General features: G+C 47.2%; 2 protein-coding genes across 3 annotated transcripts; one reads left to right on the forward strand and one right to left on the reverse strand.

Annotated features, from left to right (window-relative positions):
* Positions 1–1,166: 1,166 nt before the first annotated feature.
* On the reverse strand, positions 1,167–9,640 carry LOC310757110 (uncharacterized protein). 2 transcript variants are annotated; one of them, XM_083602282.1, is made up of 3 exons: positions 9,501–9,640; positions 3,480–3,972; positions 1,167–3,022 (listed from the first exon to the last, which is right to left on the reverse strand). In XM_083602282.1, exons 2-3 carry the CDS (start codon positions 3,958–3,960, stop codon positions 2,523–2,525), a joined length of 981 nt encoding a protein of 326 aa, XP_083458408.1. In that variant the 5' UTR covers positions 3,961–3,972; positions 9,501–9,640; the 3' UTR covers positions 1,167–2,522. The 2 variants fall into 2 exon arrangements, with proteins under 2 accessions (XP_083458408.1, XP_083458409.1); XM_083602283.1 differs by lacking the exon at positions 9,501–9,640 and adding an exon at positions 5,316–5,533.
* Positions 9,641–9,748: 108 nt separating this feature from the next.
* On the forward strand, positions 9,749–17,378 carry LOC310756651 (uncharacterized protein). Its single transcript, XM_083601149.1, has 2 exons — positions 9,749–9,832; positions 14,760–17,378. The coding sequence occupies exon 2, from the start codon at positions 14,770–14,772 to the stop codon at positions 16,810–16,812; it is 2,043 nt and encodes a 680-aa protein (XP_083457275.1). The 5' UTR covers positions 9,749–9,832; positions 14,760–14,769; the 3' UTR covers positions 16,813–17,378.
* Positions 17,379–18,101: the final 723 nt, after the last annotated feature.

Below are 18,101 nucleotides of genomic sequence, written 5' to 3' on the forward strand. Positions count from 1 at the left end.
CGAGGCGTGATGGGCGGGCGAGCGGGCCCGTGAATGAAGTCAGCGCCGAATCGGCGGGGCTAGGGTCTGAAGGGAAAGCGAGCCGCCACGGCCCGCCCTCGTGACATCAGCCAATCAGAGGACGGCGTGGCGTAAGTGACAGATAGCCTTGCTGAGCGTTGGAGATGCTGCTAACGGTATCTCGGCAACCGCTGCTAATAACCTGGATAGGAGAGAACGACCGGCCCAATAGCGAGGAAGGAGGGGCTGAAGGGTGTGGACTACCCAATCAGGAAGCTCCGTGACAGGACGTCAATGGCTCTGGCAGTTCCACAGCTTGTTATCTGTTTCTCAATTTTTATTTTTATTTTAAAAATGTGATTCTTTCTCTCTTTTCCCCCGGCCCTTTCATTGACCACTGGCTGCAGGATTTGCCCATCTTGCAAATATGTCTAAACTGCTCCGTTTTTTTGGTAAAGTTTTTTATTATTATCTGGCTTAATAATGCACATAAAACAGGTTTTGTACACAGCACCTTGAATTTATACTCAGGCAGATGAAAGTTTCTCTTGAGCATCCACACCAAACACAATCCGGGATTTGTTGATTTGAGTCTTTATGCACACCTTTTCTATCAGCTTACAATTACAGAGGTTCTCTGACCCGCTGCCTATTTCCTTCTCCTTTGTATGAAGTATATAGCCTGCCCCCAGACCTCCTTATGGAGGGCAAGAATTCTGAACCATTAACAAAAAGTAAAATGTATTTCAGCAAAACCATAATCATTTGAGACATATCAAAATAAGGACAAAATGGCATTTCCAATCTAACCGCTCCTCTGACCCCTAGAAATTATATGTGTGAGTCAGATTTTTTATCTTAAAGATTACAGAATCATAGCTATGTGAGGCTACAATATAAACACTTATATTAGGGAGTAAGGTAAAGGTAAAGGGACCCCTGACCGTTAGGTCCAGTCACGGACGACTCTGGGGTTGCGGCGCTCATCTCGCTTTATTGGCCAAGGGAGCCGGCGTACAGCTTCCTTCATGTGGCCAGCATGACTAAGCCGCGTCTGGCGAAACAGAGCAGCCCACGGAAATGCAATTTACCTTCCCGCCGGAGCGGTACCTATTTATCTACTTGCACTGTTCTGCTTTCGAACTGCTAGGTGGGCAGGAGCTGGGACCGAACAACGGGAGCTCACTCCGTCGCAGGGATTCGAACCGCCGACCTTCCGATTGGCAAGCCCTAGGTCAGGGGTCTGCAACCTTTAAGACAAAAAGAGCCACTTGGACCCGTTTCCGAAGGAAAAAAAACTGGGAGCCGCAAAACTCGTCATTATAAAAATAACTTTTTTGTCCTTTTTTTAAATTATTTCTTTGTTTGACCCCTCAGAATTACTCCTCCTCATAGAAATAAACGTTAAATTAACAAGTTACCTTTGTGTGTGTGTGTGTTCTTCACTCCCCTTCAAAACAGTGACCAGCGTACATGCCCCCTTTCAATGCAGTGACCAGCGTACATGCCCCTTACAATGTAGCGGGTGGGCGGGAAGGTGACGTCGGGACGGTGCGTGACTAACGCACGTACAGCCCCCATGCGACGTCACAGCCAGTACAGCGCCCGCCACAGTGGGGAGTGTCGGGGCGCACAATGCGCCTCCTCTCCTCGCTAGTATCCGCCCCGGAGCCGCGGCAAAGGTGTAAAAGAGCCACATGCGGCTCCGGAGCCGCGGGTTGCTGACCCCTGCCCTAGGTTCAGTGGTTTATACCACAGCGCCACCCGTGTCCCTGTATTAGGGAATAAGCCCCAATAAATACAGCGGGACATACTGCACTGTTGTCACCATATACAGAGCTAAAGAAGGCCTCTCAAAGTGTATTGCATCCAATATTCTCTCCATAGCAAGCAGGGAGGAATGATATCACTTTTGTGGAGAAAGCTTATTTTGAGAGGGGGTTGGATCCACACTAAATCAGGTCTCATTGAAAACCAGTGCAAAAAAGATAGTCACCTATGACTGACTAAACTCCCACTGATTTCAATACAAAGGGCAGCAAACATAGCCTGGATTTAACACAACAGGTCGATTTCATAGGCAGGAGGGAAAGGCTGGGTCTTGTTTTTGGTGCTGGCTGACAAAAGCACTGCAAATAGCCACCCCAACCTTGCTCCCTACATCCAAGCCAGACAAAAAACCATCACCCTCACAAAAGGGCAATAAAATACTTGTCCTGCGAACAGTTGTGAGCCAAAATATACAGGAGAAATACACAAAAGACAGTTGCTTTTCACACTCAATACAGTATCCAGAATTTTTTCAGGACATTTGCAGATTTAAAATACTGCATGACCTAGTAAAGTTATTGGACTTTGTTTACTCCAATACAAAATCCTGCCACCAAAACCCTTACAAATTGTGTAGGTAAGCAGCATTTAGGTACGCATCTCGTACACATTAGAAATGGGGGAATGGAATGGGCAACAGGTACAGTGCAGTACTGTTTAAAATCATTTTGATTGGAGAGACCATGGAGAGGTTAATCATCACTGGACACATTCTTTCTTGCCCTGGCTCTCAGAGAATTCACAGCTTTGTTGATTTCCAGAACGGAGGCCTGGAGTTCCTTATCAGCCTGGAATGCTGCTCCGTCCTTCCCTCCCAACACGGCTGCGATTTCCTCCAAGACATCCACCAGCAACCCAGGGACACAGGCGTAGCTGGACATGACTTCAGCTGCGTGAATCTTGCCTGCCAACAGATCCAACAGGGAAAGGCAGTTTCTGATCCAGGACTGCTGCACTGACACTTCCCTCTGGAGAGCAAGCAGCTCACCACACTGGGCTTCAATCTGGGGGATCCTCTGATTTGCGGAGTTGATTCCAGTTTGCACCTTCTGCTCCTTTTGGGAGAGGCGTGCGATCTTGTCACTGTAGCCAGCCACTTGGGCTGTGCAGAGGTCCACAGCCTGCTGTGCCTCAGTTAGTAGTTTCTCTGCTGAGTCCAAGGCCGCCTGGTAACCAATAGCCATGCCAGCTCCTAAAAGAAAAGACAAATCAGTGATAATTTCATCTGGGGTGTTATGTATTGAGTTGAATAGGATCCAAAATGCAGCAGTCTGATTGGTCCTAGAACAATAGGATTCAGAATGCAGCACTATGATTGGTCCTAGAACAATGCAGCAATATGATTGGTCCGCAGGAGCCACCCAATCCAGCTCCAGGTGGAAGTGAATCCACAACCTGATTGGCCTACAGGAGAATCCCAGAATTAGCCAATCACATGCGTCCCATTGTGTAAATAATGTATATAAAACAGATATTTTGGGGGAACTTTCATTCCTCACTACTATGAACTGAATAAAGAGCATGAAATCCACACTCGACTCCAAGTATATTTCATGGGTGTATTGAGGGAATGGGTTGGGGTGAGATGTTCTGGTATCTTGAAGGTACCACTTCTGATTCAAGACTTGCTGGCTCAGGGGATAACCTACCAATGAACGACCCAAGCCCTGGCAGGGCCATCATCCGGAGGCCGATTTCCCGGCCCACACGGTTCCTTGCCACTCCCTCACGAGCCAGTCTCAGCTGCTCCTCTGTATGTTCCAGATGCAACTCCGCAGTTTTCAGCATTTCCTGGGACTTCTTCTCAGCTTCCTTGAGGGCAACGATCTGGGTTCCGAGGTCCGCCAAGTCCCCCTTCTTCTCCTGCAGGTCATCTTGCATGAGTTTCTTCATGGCTATCAGGGCCTCCGACTGGGAATCGAGTAGCTGCAGGCGAGACTCGAGACTCTGTTCGGCCTCGGAAAAACGATGCGATGCTTTGGTGACCTGGCCACGGGTTTTAGCACACATCTCCTCCTTATTTGACCACGGGAGCAGCAGAAGCCCGGTGAGGAGCACAAGCTCCTGCATTCCCGCCTCCAGGTGTTCCTTGATGGAGGAGTTATAAGTCGTATCATGCACAAGAGCCATGCTGGATGGGAGCTAGAAGGGGAAACAGAAATGGAGAGCGTATTAAGGACACTCGTGTAGCAAGCTTCATGCAGAAAGCCAGATTCAGAACTTAGTGAAAGGAGGCTAATTTGGGACACCGTTGTGAATTTATGAAAATGTTGCTCAAGGAATGTCCTGACGGAATAGTCCTCGCTTTACTCCACACATTAGGCATCATCTATTCTAGATCAATGGGTGGCTCTGTGGGTTAAACCACAGAGCCTAGGACTTGCCGATCAGAAGGTCGGCGGTTCGAATCCCCACGACGGGGTAAGCTCCCGAGAGCCAGTGTGCTGTAGTGGTTAAGAGTGGTAGACTCGTAATCTGGTGAACCGGGTTCGCGTCTCTGCTCCTCCACACGCAGCTGCTGGGTGACCTTGGGCTAGTCAAACTTCTCTGAAGTCTCTCAGCCCCGCTCACCTCGCAGAGTGTTTGTTGTGGGGGAGGAAGGGAAAGGAGATTGTTAGCCGCTTTGAGACTCCTTAGGGTAGTGATAAAGCGGGATATCAAATCCAAATCCAAATCCAGTCCCTGCTCCTGCCAACTTAGCAGTTCGAAAGAAAGCACGTCAAAGTGCAAGTAGATAAATAGGTACCACTCCGGCGGGAAGGTATATGGCGTATCCGTGTGCTGCTCTGGTTTGCCAGAAGTGGCTTAGTCATGCTGGCCACATGACCCGGAAGCTGTACGCCGGCTCCCTCAGCCAATAAAGCAAGATGAGCACCGCAACCCCAGAGTCTGTCACTACTGGACCTAATAGTCAGGGGTCCCTTTACCTTTACCTATTCTAGATCAAGGGTAGGCAAACTAAGGCCCAGGGGCCAGATCCAGCCCAATCACCTTCTAAATCTGGCCTGCAGACAGTCCGGGAATCAGCATGTTTTTACATGAGTAGAATGTGTCCTTTTATTTAAAATGCATCTCTGGGTTATTTGTGGGGCATAGGAATTCGTTCTCCTCCCCCCCAAAAATGTAGTCCAGCCCCCCACAACGTCTGAGGGACAGTGGACCAGCCTCCTGCTGAAAAAGTTTGCTGACCCCTTATTCTAGATCGCAGCAGTTCTTCACATTAACTGTGAAAGAAAAATGTGCATCCCTAATCCAGAAATGACCACCACCCAGAGAGATGCAGCTCCCTAACTTGTCTCCCAAAAGTTTTATTATAGTACTTGCATTTTTTATGGCCCCAGGAACAAACATAGGAAGCTGCTGCTTTCTGGTCAGAGTTAGGATTTCTCTGTTATAGGACAATAATGTGATTTTTGCTGTTGTTGGATATTTAGTCCTTCCTTGGGTATAGTTATAAGTTATAAAGAAAGGCAGTACAGTCATACCTTGGATCCTGAAAGCCTTGCGAGTCGAACGTTTTGGCTCCCGAATGCCACAAACCCGGAAGTGTGTGTTCCGGTTTGCGGATGTTCTTTGGATCCCGAACGTCCGACGAGGCTTTTGATTGGCTGCAGGAGCTTTCTGCAGCCAATCGGAAGCCGCGCCTTGGTTTCCGAATGTTTTGGAAGTCGAATGGACTTCTAGAACGGATTTCATTTGACTTCCGAGGTACGACTGTATACAAATTGAATTGAAATTAAAATAAACATGCATAAGATTGAGTTATTGGTGCATTATGTTGTACGTCCTTGAGCGTCACTGATCAAAGCAGAAACCACCCAGTGTGGATTCAGCAACAGTAGATTACTCATTCACTAGTTTTCTTCTTGGCTTTGGTCAGTGAAACCCATTGGCCCAAACGCAATACAGTAACTTGGAACGTGCTTGGAGGAGCCCATCATAAGCCTCAGTTCATCCTGAATTGCAACATGGGCCTGTAAAAAACCGACCCTAAGATAATATCAACTCTCATTGCCATGGAATCCTCTTCCTCTCTCGTGAACCGCCTTAATTCTCACTCTTGGCAGGGGGAATTCCCTCCTCAGTGTGTTGGAAGGAGGGCTTGGTTTCTGTACGTAAGACAATTTCTCCAGAGATCAGCAAAGATGTGCCAACCGCCCTGAGGCAGTGGCCTCCACATTCCTTTTAGTCAAGTAATAGAGACAAATTGCCATCCTACCGATAAGGAATAAACTGAAAAAGGCCCTGAGGGGCAATAAAATGTAGAGGTGACAACCAGGCAGGTGGGTCAACTTGGTGGGTTAAAATAAAAGTTGCATCATATGCCTGGACTGTGGGGGGTTCATTGGGAGGGAGATGTCAAATGCAAGTGTGGTTCCTTCCCAAAATTGGACTATGATTCCCATCAGCAATAATAATAATAATAATAATAATAATAATAATAATAATGCCAGCTATCTGACTGGGCTGCCCCAGCCACTCTGGGGAGCTTCCAACAAATGAAAACATTAAGCACAGTAAGACATCAAACATTAAAAACGTGCCTGAATAGGGCTGCCTTCAGGTGTCTTCTAAAATCAGATATGCCCTTTTAAAATGTGGTTTGGGGGGGGCATTATTGGGCTGTTGTTTTTATTTTGATTATATATTTTGTGGTTTTATATATAAATTCAATTAATAATTATAATAATAGGTAAAGGTAAAGGGACCCCTGACCATTAGGTCCAGTCGTGGCCGACTCTGGGGTTGCAGTGCTCATCTCGCTTTATTGGCCAAGGGAGCCAGCGTACAGCTTCCGGGCCATGTGACCAGCATGACTAAGCCACTTCTGGTGAACCAGAGCAGCGCACGGAAATGCCGTTTACCTTCCTGCCGGAGCGGTACCTATTTATCTACTTGCACTTTGACGTGCTTTCGAACTGCTAGGTTGGCAGGAGCTGGGACTGAGCAACAGGAGCTCACCCCGCCGCGGGGATTCGAACCGCCGACCTTCTGATTGGCAAATCCTAGGCTCTGTGGTTTAACCCACAGCGCCACCCGCGTCCCTGTAATAATAATAATAGTTGTTGTTTATTTCCTTGACATCTGACTGGAGGACATTCCACATGGCAGGCACCACTACCGAGAAGGCCCTTTACCCTCAAACATAAATAATGGCCAGGAATTATGGGGATAATGTTGTCCAACAGCTACAAAGGATCCCTGACTAGAATTGAGACGAGACCATTTAATGGCACGCAGGCTCGTGTTTGCTCAGATTAAGGCAGAGGGTCCCCTCTTACCACCCCACTCAGGAATGCAAGCCCATTGTCCAGGGATATCAGGTCAGAAGTTAAGACAAGACCCACCTGAGGACCATAGCTGTCATTATGAAATGTGGTCCGAAAGGGGAACTGGAGGATAATGTGGCAAGTTAATCATCTGTTTGTAACCGGACGAAGTAGCTCTTTGGTGTCCTGAACCCCAGCCCTGGCATGCTTCACTCACTCACATTTTACTGGGCGTCTGCATGATGCCATCAATCAGGGGTCAGCAACCTAAGGCCCATGGGCCACAAGCAGCCCATGAGGGTTGTTTACTGGCCCATGGACCCCTGCCGCCCACTCAGGGACCCCCGCCACCTGCTTATTCGGCTCCCGTGCGTTGCGCTAAACCGGTGCGGAGCAGAGCGGGGACCGCCTTTCACGACGCTGGCCGGCTTCCCATTGGTTGCAGGAAGCTCCAGCAGCCAATGGGAAGCTGCGCACCTCTCCACGCTGGAAGGAGCGCCAGAAATAGTGTTTGCGCATGCGTGCGCACACACTCTGGCCGCCACGGCATCTGCGAGACCGTGAACCGGCCCAAGCCACAAAAACTTTGCTGGCCCCTGTGATCAAATCATTGACTTACTGTGGTTCCCCATTTTTCTCAGTTTGCTGAAAACCTGGCCTTTTTTGTGTTGAAAGAACAGACAACATTGTACTACCTTTCTATGGTGTGGTTTTGACAAGTAAAGTGATATATCAGGCAGCGGAACCTATCCTCTTCTACACGTTTTACTATAATTGTTTTTTCTTCTTTCATCATGCTTTCTAAAATCAATCTTTTATTTAGCACTGAAATGCCTTGGTGACTGCATTTGTTTGCATTTTTTTAAAAAAAGGTGCATTAAAATTTGTTCACCTCCTCATGCGCATTTCACCTAATTTATGTACACCAATGTACATAATTTTGTGCATTTCTGTGCAGAATAACATTGCCTGATGTAACATCTTACAAGGAATTCCCTCTAAAAAAAATGCATTTTTGTATATTACATCGAGCAATATATTCATTTTCATGTGCACTTTCCCCTAACACATGCTTTTTTGTTTGTTTTTTGGTACCGATTTTTGGGTCAAGGAACTGCATGGCAGTATCTGGAGAAATATGAATTTAAAAGGCTAGCTAGGTATGTTTCGGTTTGTGTACATATTAGGCTGAACTGAACAAATTACGCCCTCTTCGCTACCAGTCACCAGTTTAGCCATGAGCTTGTTTATCTCTCCCCTTCCCCAGTTTGCTCTAAAATACATTCTGACTTCATGTACAGTGGTACCTCGGGTTACAGACGCTTCAGGTTACATACGCTTCAGGTTACAGATTCTGCTAACCCAGAAATAGTACCTCGGGTTAAGAACTTTGCTTCAGGATGAGAACAGAAATCGTGTGGCAGCAGCGGGAGGCCCCATTAGCTAAAGTGGTACCTCAGGTTAAGAACAGTTTCAGGTTAAGAACGGACCTCCAGAACGAATTAAATTCTTAACCCGAGGTACCACTGTAACATTATTGGCAAGTCTTGTAAGGTTGAACATACCCATTTTTTGTTGTTGTTGTTAGATCTGTCCTGCCTGAAAAAAACATTCTGCATTATTTGGAAACTTGAATATACCAGCTCAGACTATTTGTCCATTCACCTCGGTATTGTCTACTCTGACTGGTAGCCAGTGGCCGTTCCGATCAATTCCACTCCCTTTCATCTTCAAGCGAAGATACCAGGGATTGAATATTGGAATTTCTGCATTCAAACTCCACTCCTCCTTTCAAAATCAATGATCTGTGGTCCCTGCCCCATTATATTTGCTACCGACTTAAATTGCGGGGGAGCGGGGATAGAAGTCATCTGTCATAAAACATACAGGCATACCTCATGCTACATTTGCTTCATGTTACGTTTTTTTCAGGTGGTGTCCTGTGGTGACCCGGAAGTACCGGAAAGGGTTACTTCCGGGTTTCACCGCTTGCGCTGACACACAAAATGATGTCACGCACATGCGCAGAAGCGGCAAATCGCAACCCGCGCATGCGCAGACTCGCCGCTGCGGGTTGCGTTCCTTTCATGTTGCGAATGGGCCTCCGGAACGGATCCCGTTTGCAACCAGAAGTACCACTGTGTATGCTTTCCATTTGGTGCCAGAAACTCAATGTTACTGCCCACACTGGCGGAGGAATGGGGGGGGCAGGGAGCGCATCGCCCCTGGCACCATCGGGGAGGGGGTGCTATCGTGGCCACACACCCCCAGATACACGCCGCGCAACTCCCCACGCCGGGCGCATGCCCCCAGGACGCACGCAAGCCATGCCCCCGGTGCCGGAGCATGCAGCTTCGCCACTGACAGCCATCCAACTTTTCCTTTGCTGTAGAGACTTACCCTGTTGGAAGCGGCCACTTGCGTAATCTTCGTTTGCTCTGGATCTTGTCCGTGCTTCCAAATCTACACTTTGCTTTCCAGGAACACCTGCAAATAACAGGGATGGTAAGCCAATCGGAATGTAGAATGCAGACGCGGCAGCTCATCCCATTCCTCACTACCCAGCCCAAGGGTTTAAACATCAACTTGGGAGGAACTAGGATTTATGTCCATGTACAGCCAGGTATTTCGAAATGCTTGGGGTATGTGGCTTAACATACCCACAGCCTATTTATGGGGCCCTAAGCTGAGACCTGAACACACTGCACCCTTGTCTTTTGGCTCGACGAAAGGTGAGTGAGCTTTGATGCAAGGGCGGATCCCTGGAGATTTTAGCACTGGCGGCTCATTTTACTGTAAAAATTAGTGCGAAATGAACAGGGTGGTGAGGAGGACTATTGAGGCGCTACAAAGTTGTGGGCCTTGGGATTTTAATGGAGCGGCGTGGGGGCTGGATGGAGAACATTACTAAAAAGCAGAAAACTTCAATAGAGATTGGGGGAAATGTAGATTATGTCTAAAAGAACACTGTAAAAACTTGGACTATTTGGCAGGCTTTTAATAACTCTTGCAACGTAACAGAGACTTTGGACATAACGGAGGACTGTAATTTGGATGAACTTATAATACAGTGGTACCTCGGGTTAGGAACTTAATTCGTTCCGGAGGTCTGTTCTTAACCTGAAACTGTTCTTAACCTGAAGCACCACTTTAGCTAATGGGGCCTCCTGCTGCCGCTGCGCCGCTGCTGCGCAATTTCTGTTCTCATCCTGAAGCAAAGTAACCTGAAGCGTCTGTAATCTGAAGCATCTGTAACCTGAGGTACCACTGTATGCAGTTGACAAACGTATTTTAAGAACCCACTGAGGGGTGGAGGGAAGTCCTGAGATTCGGAAGAATCTTGTTTGAATTTTGATATTTGCAACAATTTTATTTATATGAACGGATTTGTAAAACCAGTAAAAATTATTATTATTATTATTATTATTATTATTATTATTATTATTATTAAAAAAGAGAACACCACTAAGAAGTAAGCTTATGAAAGGGAGGGCAAGAAAAGGGATAACGTATGAGGAAGATCACGGAAAAACATTAGCCATCATTAGACACCCTTCAGTAGTGGAATAAGGGGTCAACACAGTAGTGACTGATGCCTATTGGCAGAAGACAAAAAGAGGACAGTAGGTGGAGCCAGAGTAATGATAGGCAGTTTTGCTCACATCCTTCTCTCTGCTGAGTTCCACAAGGGCAGCACTGGGAGCACTGGCTGCCTCAACAGAACAACAGATTCCTAGTTTTATTGGGGGAAAGGAAGTAGATTCTAGTTAATCAGGGTAAGGGGCTGAATGCTAGGAATCAGGGGCTGCATCCACACCAGACCTTTAAGGCATGTTCAGGGCACATTTGCCCTTTCCAAGAATCCCGCGAACTGTAATTTGTTAATGGCGCTGGGAGTTGTAGTTCTGTGAGGGGTAAGCTACAATTCTCAGAATGTGGGGGGAAATGTGCTTTGAATGTCTGGTGTATACACAGAGTGGGAATTCTGTAAACAGCAGAGCTGGGGAGGCGACAAGAAGCTTGCCCCCACCCGCACCCGGTGGGGTGTACCGTATTTTTTAGAAGTAGACCATTTGAAAGTTCACACATTTGTGCAACGTGTTTTGTAATGGAAAAAATGAAAAGGGCAAACAGCCCACTGACCGCTCTGCTTGTCCTTTCTTTGTCCCTGCAAAGGGGACCTTCTCTTTAGCTTTTAATCAGAACAAACCTCAATCTGCGGAAAAGCCCATTGCCGTTTGCTCCAATTCGGTGTAAAAAAGCAGTTTCCCCCAGGGAAAAGCAGCGGGACGAGAAGAAAAGTGTGTAAACCCTGAGAGAGATATGCACAAGAATGCACTCAGGGCAAATGGTTATCATCGTATGAAGGGACTGATATTGACCTATATTAAAGTGGCAACACAATTTTATTTTTTACTTTTGTAGTTTTGACCTGTAGTACATGAACTTGCAAATTTTGTAGTTCTTTCTTCTTCAATATTATGAATCCAAACTAATTGTTTGATTGTGGACACATCACTCTTAACTAACAGGCCACATGTTTGGAACTATTCCCATCTGCAAGATAATGTTTTATAGCCTCAAAAGAGAGGAAGGCTCTCCGAGCCTTTTACGAGGGAATGTTAAGCAAGGGCTAATAAACCCATCCACTTTTATGGCTATCTGCTTTTTCCATCCGTTTCCCCTGCCCTTCCCCAGCTCAGACCCCGCTTGTTGTTACCAGGGGTAGTTGATTAACGGCTTGTGTGTTTTTGTAAACCCAAAGGCAATCCAAGGCTGTCAATCCTTGAAGAAGGATAACAAAAAGTGAGGGCAGCAAATTATGTTGCAACAGAGTTGTTTGAGCCCATAAACCAGTCAGTCAAATGGCAAATTGACTCAGTAAGCTAAAAGTAGGCGCATTTCAGATTCCTTGCACAAAGCTGTCAAATCCATTCATTTCCATGAATTGCTACATCTTCTTGCCATTTCAGAGAACACGGAAACCCTGACTTTCGGTATCATTTCTTCCATCTAGGTAACCCATTAGACTGCCCCAAGACTTCCCTGCCTGGTTTCTTTCCTATAACTCTCTCTTCTAGAATCCTCCTGATTCTAAGTTAATTGGCTGTAGCTTCAACATCTGCTACCTTCCAAGAGAATCCAGAGACTGGGGCCAGTGGCCTCTTCCGCCCCCAGCTGTAACTCACAGACGGCTACTAAGTTTTAAGAAAATCCTGACATTCTGGCGCCCTATGCTGCCTTTAAGGGACGCGGGTGGCGCTGTGGGTTAAACCACAGAGCCTAGGACTTGCCGATCAGAAGGTTGGCGGTTCGAATCCCTGCGACGGGGTGAGCTCCCGTTGCTCGGTCCCTGCTCCTGCCAACCTAGCAGTTCAAAATCACGTCAAAGTGCAAGTAGATAAATAGGTACCACTCCAGCGGGAAGGTAAACGGCATTTCCGTACGCAGCTCTGGTTGGCCAGAAGCGGCTTAGTCATGCTGGCCACATGACCCGGAAGCTGTACGCCGGCTCCCTCAGCCAATAAAGCGAGATGAGCGCCGCAACCCCAGAGTCAGCCACGGCTGGACCTAATGGTCAGGGGTCCCTTTACCTTTACCTTTATGCTGCCTTTAGAAAGCAAGCACCATCCATAGCAAGGGAGGGCAGGCATCAGATTTGCAGGACCTTGCTTTTTTTTTACTGGAACTCAAAGAGCCACAAAACAGACCAAGATGCAAAACAACATATGCTTAGAACTAAAGAACATGTTTCCCTGTGATTAGGGATGTGGGAGATTACATTTGCTTTTGAAGGCAAACCTACCAAATTGGCACATTCCAAAACACGCCACCATTCAAAATATACACTTCTCCGAATTTTGCAGTGCCGTTCTCCACCCAAGCAATGTGTACAGGAATTGTTTTAAGATCAAGTGGACATGAAAACACATATATTCCTGAAAATAGCATACGTGAATGCATTATAGCGTATCAGGAGAAATGGCCACTAAAATGCAGTAGATTTTCATGAGGCTTTTCCAAAGTTGCAAATTTGCTGCAGAAATTGGAGTACCAAATCTAAGGTTGGACAAATGAGAGAATTGCAGTTGGCAAATCCATCCATCCCTACCTCGCTTGGAATACTGCAATGCGCCCTATGTGGGGCTGCCTTTGAAGGTGACCCGGAAACTACAACTAATCCAGAATGCGGCAGCTAGATTGGTAACTGGGAGCAGCTGCCAAGACCACATAACACCGGTCTTGAAAGACCTACATTGGCTCCCAGTACGTTTCCCAGCACAATTCAAAGTGTTGGTGCTGACCTTTAAAGCCCTAAATGGCATCGGTCCAGTATATCTGAAGGAGGTCCAGTGCCGAGGGCCTTCTGGCGGTTCCCTCACTGCGAGAAGCCAAGTTACAAGGCAGAGGGCCTTCTCGGTGGTGGCACCTTCCCTGTGGAACGCCCTCCCACCAGATGTCAAAGAGGAAAACAACTATCAGATTTTTAGAAGACATCTGAAGGCAGCCCTGTTTAGGGAAGTTTTTAATGTTAGATCTTTTATCGTGTTTTTAATATTCTGTTGGGAGCCCCCCAGAGTGGCTGGGGAAACCCAGCCAGATGGGCGGGGTATAAATATTATTATTATTATTATTATTATTATTATTATTATTATTATTATTACCTGTGAGCTGCTGCTGCTGAGCACACTGACTTGTTCTGAGTGCCAGAACTGAGCTATACTCACAGACTTTCCACATAAAAATCCACACCTAAGTTTTCTTCATTTCAGCAGTCTAATTGTGGTGACAAGGAGAATAATCATTTTGATGCTGCTCTTGTTAAACAGGAGTTGCTTATCCACTGGAAATCACCCAGAGATCTACTAGTAGATACCAATCTACTTTCTCCCCACCTCTGTTCTAAAGAACCCAACTCTCACTATGCTCTGATCTGACTTGGGAGTCTCCAAGGCTCAAGTATGTGTAGCCTGTGACAAACTGGTACCCTCCAGATGTTGTTGGATTCCAGCTCCTGCCAGCCTGGCCAGCATGGCCAGTGATGAGGCATGATGGGAGTTGTAGTCCAAAATACGTGAAGGACACCAAGCTGGGGGAGGATGGTTTATATAATCAGTATTGCCCATGGATGCAGATAGTATCAGATGACCTACCACAAATCAGATCTGTAGAATTACGGCTGTTGGGAGTCACCTGCTGGCTGTCTCTCAAGGGGAAGCGAAATGGCCTACCAATCTTAGAATCATGGCCCCTTGTGTTTGTTCAAGAAACCAATTCACGGTACCAGTTTTCTGGCTCATACAACCCCTAAGTATTATTTCTGGTAAATGGATAGAGTTATAATCTTGCAGCTTCAGGTACGTTGACAAGAATATGCTCAGAGACTTACAACTTCTGGTTCCCTATAGTATCAAGATTTTGCTTGTCTCAACAACCTACACTTGGTGAGGAATTTGTTGGTTTTAAGAGACCTATCACTAGTCAGGTGACTGCCCCTTGTGACTCAGGCTCCAGTTTTTAGGTGGATCTGTTTGGTTAAAAGAGTAATGTTTGTGAGTGAGTGAGTGAGTGAGTGAGTGAGTGAATGAAAAAATTAAATGTGGTGGGCTTGTTCTCAAGGTCCTCTTTCCCGAATGACATGTCACTTTTGTCCCGCAGGCTCCGCACGATGGCATCACCAGAAGGAAAACCACATGGTTTGGTCAAGGCTGTGGAGACCCTCAGCAAAGGACATGACGTCCGCAAAGAAACCGAGCTTCTCATGAAACCGTACGCCAACTGGGAAGAGTTTCTCATGCCAGCGCCCATCTCCATTGCTATCTTGGGGGAGCTGATCTTCATCTCCACAGGGCAGAGAGACTTCTCCATCAACCTGCTTCCACCACAGGGAGGCTTCCAGCACCTCAAGTACCCAGAATCCTTCAAGGCCTCTTTGTGCCAAGTCAGCAATCGAGGTTGGACCGCCTTCAATGAGGCTCACGTCAACATGGACCAAATCAGGCTGCTGGCAAACGGCATTCCGGAACAGATGAAAACGATTGTGCGGACTCTCATCCAGGAGGCCGAGGTGGTCACCGCCTTGCTTCCTAACCAGTTGAGGAACCTCCAGACGGCGACAGAGCAGTGTGGTGGGCTGGCCAAGGCGGTGAGGGCCAAGTTCACTGATGTGATCAACCTCATCCAGGAACTCCTCGAGGCTTGTCTCAACGCCAAGCAGGGCTACGAGAAGGAGCTGGAGGAAGTGCAGATGGCTCTGGAGCAAGCCAAGATCAGAGAAAAGTCGGCCAAGGAGGCCAAGGAGATGGCTGAAAAGTACCACCACCAGATGAGGGAGCATGTGGAAGAGTCCTTCCAACAGTACAAGAAAGCCATGGAATCCATCCCCACAGGCTGGGATGCAGTGGGAATGGAGTTGGTCACCACCCTCACTCAGACCCTTAGTGCTTTTTCGGTTGAGTTTACACGGATGGCAGCAGGGAGGCAGGGGAGTCTGGGAGAAGCAGCTGGCATGGGCAGTGGGGAGGGACTGGCCAGGATGTTTCCATTTATATCAGCTAGTGTCATCTGCTCCAAGTCTGCTGAGCTGTTAACGTTTGCTACCAGCTTGAAGAACGTCTTGGATGAACATGGAGGCCTTAAGGCATCTATGATTGTTGATGAGAAGAGTGGGGAGGTCAAAACGGAGTGGGTGAAGAAGAACCTACAGAGGCTGAGAGACTCCATTGAGAAAGAGGAAGCGTGCGACCCCAAAGTCAAAGCCCAGGAGATTTGCCAAGGTGGGTTGGATATTTGCCAACAGTTGGAGAAGGTGGCCTCGGCGGTGGGTGGCATTGGTTCTGTGGGGAAGAGCTTGCTGGATGGGATACACCAGCTCCACAAGAAGGCCTTGGAGTTCGACTCCTATAGCAAGGCCTACACTCGGTCTCCGGCCTTTTCTCCCAAACCACCCAACGTGTCCAAGATGGGGGGAGCAGCAAGCTCAGGGGTGGAAAATGCCCGTCTGAAAGTACAGCAGAGCCGAGAGACGCTGAAGGCCACGAGGGAGGAGTATCAGAGGAGCTTTGAAAACTTCAAGAAGCAGAACGAGGAATTGGCGGAGATTCTCTGCACCATGAGAGGCTATCAAGTTAAGGAGGTGGACTTTGACACGGCCAGAAAAATGCTCATCAAAGGCCTGGAAGCCCTGGGGCGGGTGAAGGAGCAATGGGAGAAGATGGTGAGGTTTTTCCAAATGATCTCCAACTTAATTGATTCCTGCTTGGTCTGGAGTGTGAAAGAATTTTCTGACACTGTGGATGGAGCCCAGAAGATCTCTAGCTACTCATCCAAAGCCTTCACAGCTGACCTGGTTTACGGGCATGTTTTTAACGCCTCCAGCATGGCCCAGCTGGTAGGCATGATTTCCGAGACTTACACCCTGGTGTCGGAGAAGTACCTCATGGAGCGTGTGAGCAGCTTAGGCCGCCTCCTGGCCATGGAAGCTGACCAACCAAGCCTGGCTGCCGAGCGAGCCGCGTTAGCTGAGGGCTGCGACGCGGCACGGAAAGCGGTGAAGGAGCTGGTGCTGGAGAAGAAGGCAGAGTTCGAGAGAGGGCTGGAGGCCAGAGCACAGGCCATTGAAAGGGAGATCAGAGCCGTGCTGCCTGCAAATGGGGATACTGAGCCGCACCTAAGAGAGCTCAGCCTGGAGGAGGAAAGCAAGTTTCTGTAAGGTCTCCAAACCGTGGGTGGGTGTTGTCCGAGAAGGCTTTAAGAGGCAGGGATGGAACCAAGAGAATGCTGGTGATAAACTTACAAGTCAAAGGTCTCACTTCACCACTGTTGCAAACACGAAACAGAAGTACCTTCGTTCTGTATGTTCATTAAAGCAACAATAAACATGAAAAGAGACTTGTGTGCGGCAGCAAGAATATTATTGGCACAAAATTGGAAACAAGAAGAATTACCGACAAAAGAAGAAGGGAGGATGAAACTGATGGACTATGCAGAATTAGATAAATTAACATGAAGAATTCGAAAGCTGTGGGACCAGAGATTCACAGAAGACTGGCATAAATTTACGGACTATTTGGAGAGTAATTGTGACGATCATATTACGCTTGTAGGTTTGTGAGAAGTTTTGTAAGGTGGACTATTTGAAATATTGCAAAAAAAAAAAAAAAAGGTAACGAGGGGGTCTGTTAGTTAAGATAATTAAAGGCAATAGGAATTTAAGAAATGCAGAATGAGTGATAAGAACGGAAGACCATCAGAGAGGCTGATGGAAGTCCAAAAAGATTGTATAAGATGTGAAGTTCTATTGTATGAATGATAACTAATATGTAAAAATTAATAAAAATTATATAAAAAAAGGAAAAAAAGAAAAGAGACTTATGTGTGTATGTGGCAACCTGCTGCCATCTGGTGGAAGAAGTGCTTGGTGTTTATTTGATATTTGTTGAGGGACAACCATTTCCCCAGAACTTTTCTATTTTATTTTCTAATAATAATGATTATAATATTGGGGCGGGGACATGTACTGATGCTGTGGGTGCCGCTCGCGGGAAGGGTGGGGCTGTCTCCCCACTCTTCCATCAGTCCCTGCCTCTAGCTCAGGCATAGGCAAACTCCGGCCCTCCAGATGTTTTTTGAGACTACAGTTCCCATCATCCCTGACCATTGGTCCTGTTAGCTAGGGATGATGGGAGTTGTAGTTCCAAAACATCTGGCGGGCTGGAGTTTTCCTATGCCTGCTCTAGCTTGTTTTGAGATACAGATCAGTCCAAACCACTCTGGATCAATCTGACCCACTTCAAACTGGTCCAGAGTTGCTTTGCCCCTCTTTAGAATAAGCCTGATTCAGTTTGGAATTCGGTGTCCATCCAAAGTCATGATGCAGCACTGCTTTCTTCAAGAGAGCAAGTGTACACAGATGGAGGCCATTTCCTATGCTCTCCTGCAATACCAAAGTCTCACAAACAATCTCATAATGTCAGCCGGCAACCCACCAACAGCATATGA

Source organism: Podarcis filfolensis, assembly GCF_964270895.1.
Source record: "Podarcis filfolensis genome assembly, chromosome: 2".
NCBI lineage: Eukaryota > Metazoa > Chordata > Lepidosauria > Squamata > Lacertidae > Podarcis > Podarcis filfolensis.

What these genes read in the sequence shown, in the direction of transcription:
- LOC310756651 (XM_083601149.1), top strand. Translation starts at nt 14,770, where the DNA reads ATGGCATCACCAGAAGGAAAACCACATGGTTTGGTCAAGGCTGTGGAG.
- LOC310757110 (XM_083602282.1), bottom strand. Translation starts at nt 3,960, where the DNA reads ATGGCTCTTGTGCATGATACGACTTATAACTCCTCCATCAAGGAACAC. An exon ending in AGGGCTTGGGTCGTTCATTG is followed by an intron (nt 3,023 to 3,479) that starts GTAGGTTATCCC and finishes CTTTTCTTTTAG; the next exon opens with GAGCTGGCATGGCTATTGGT.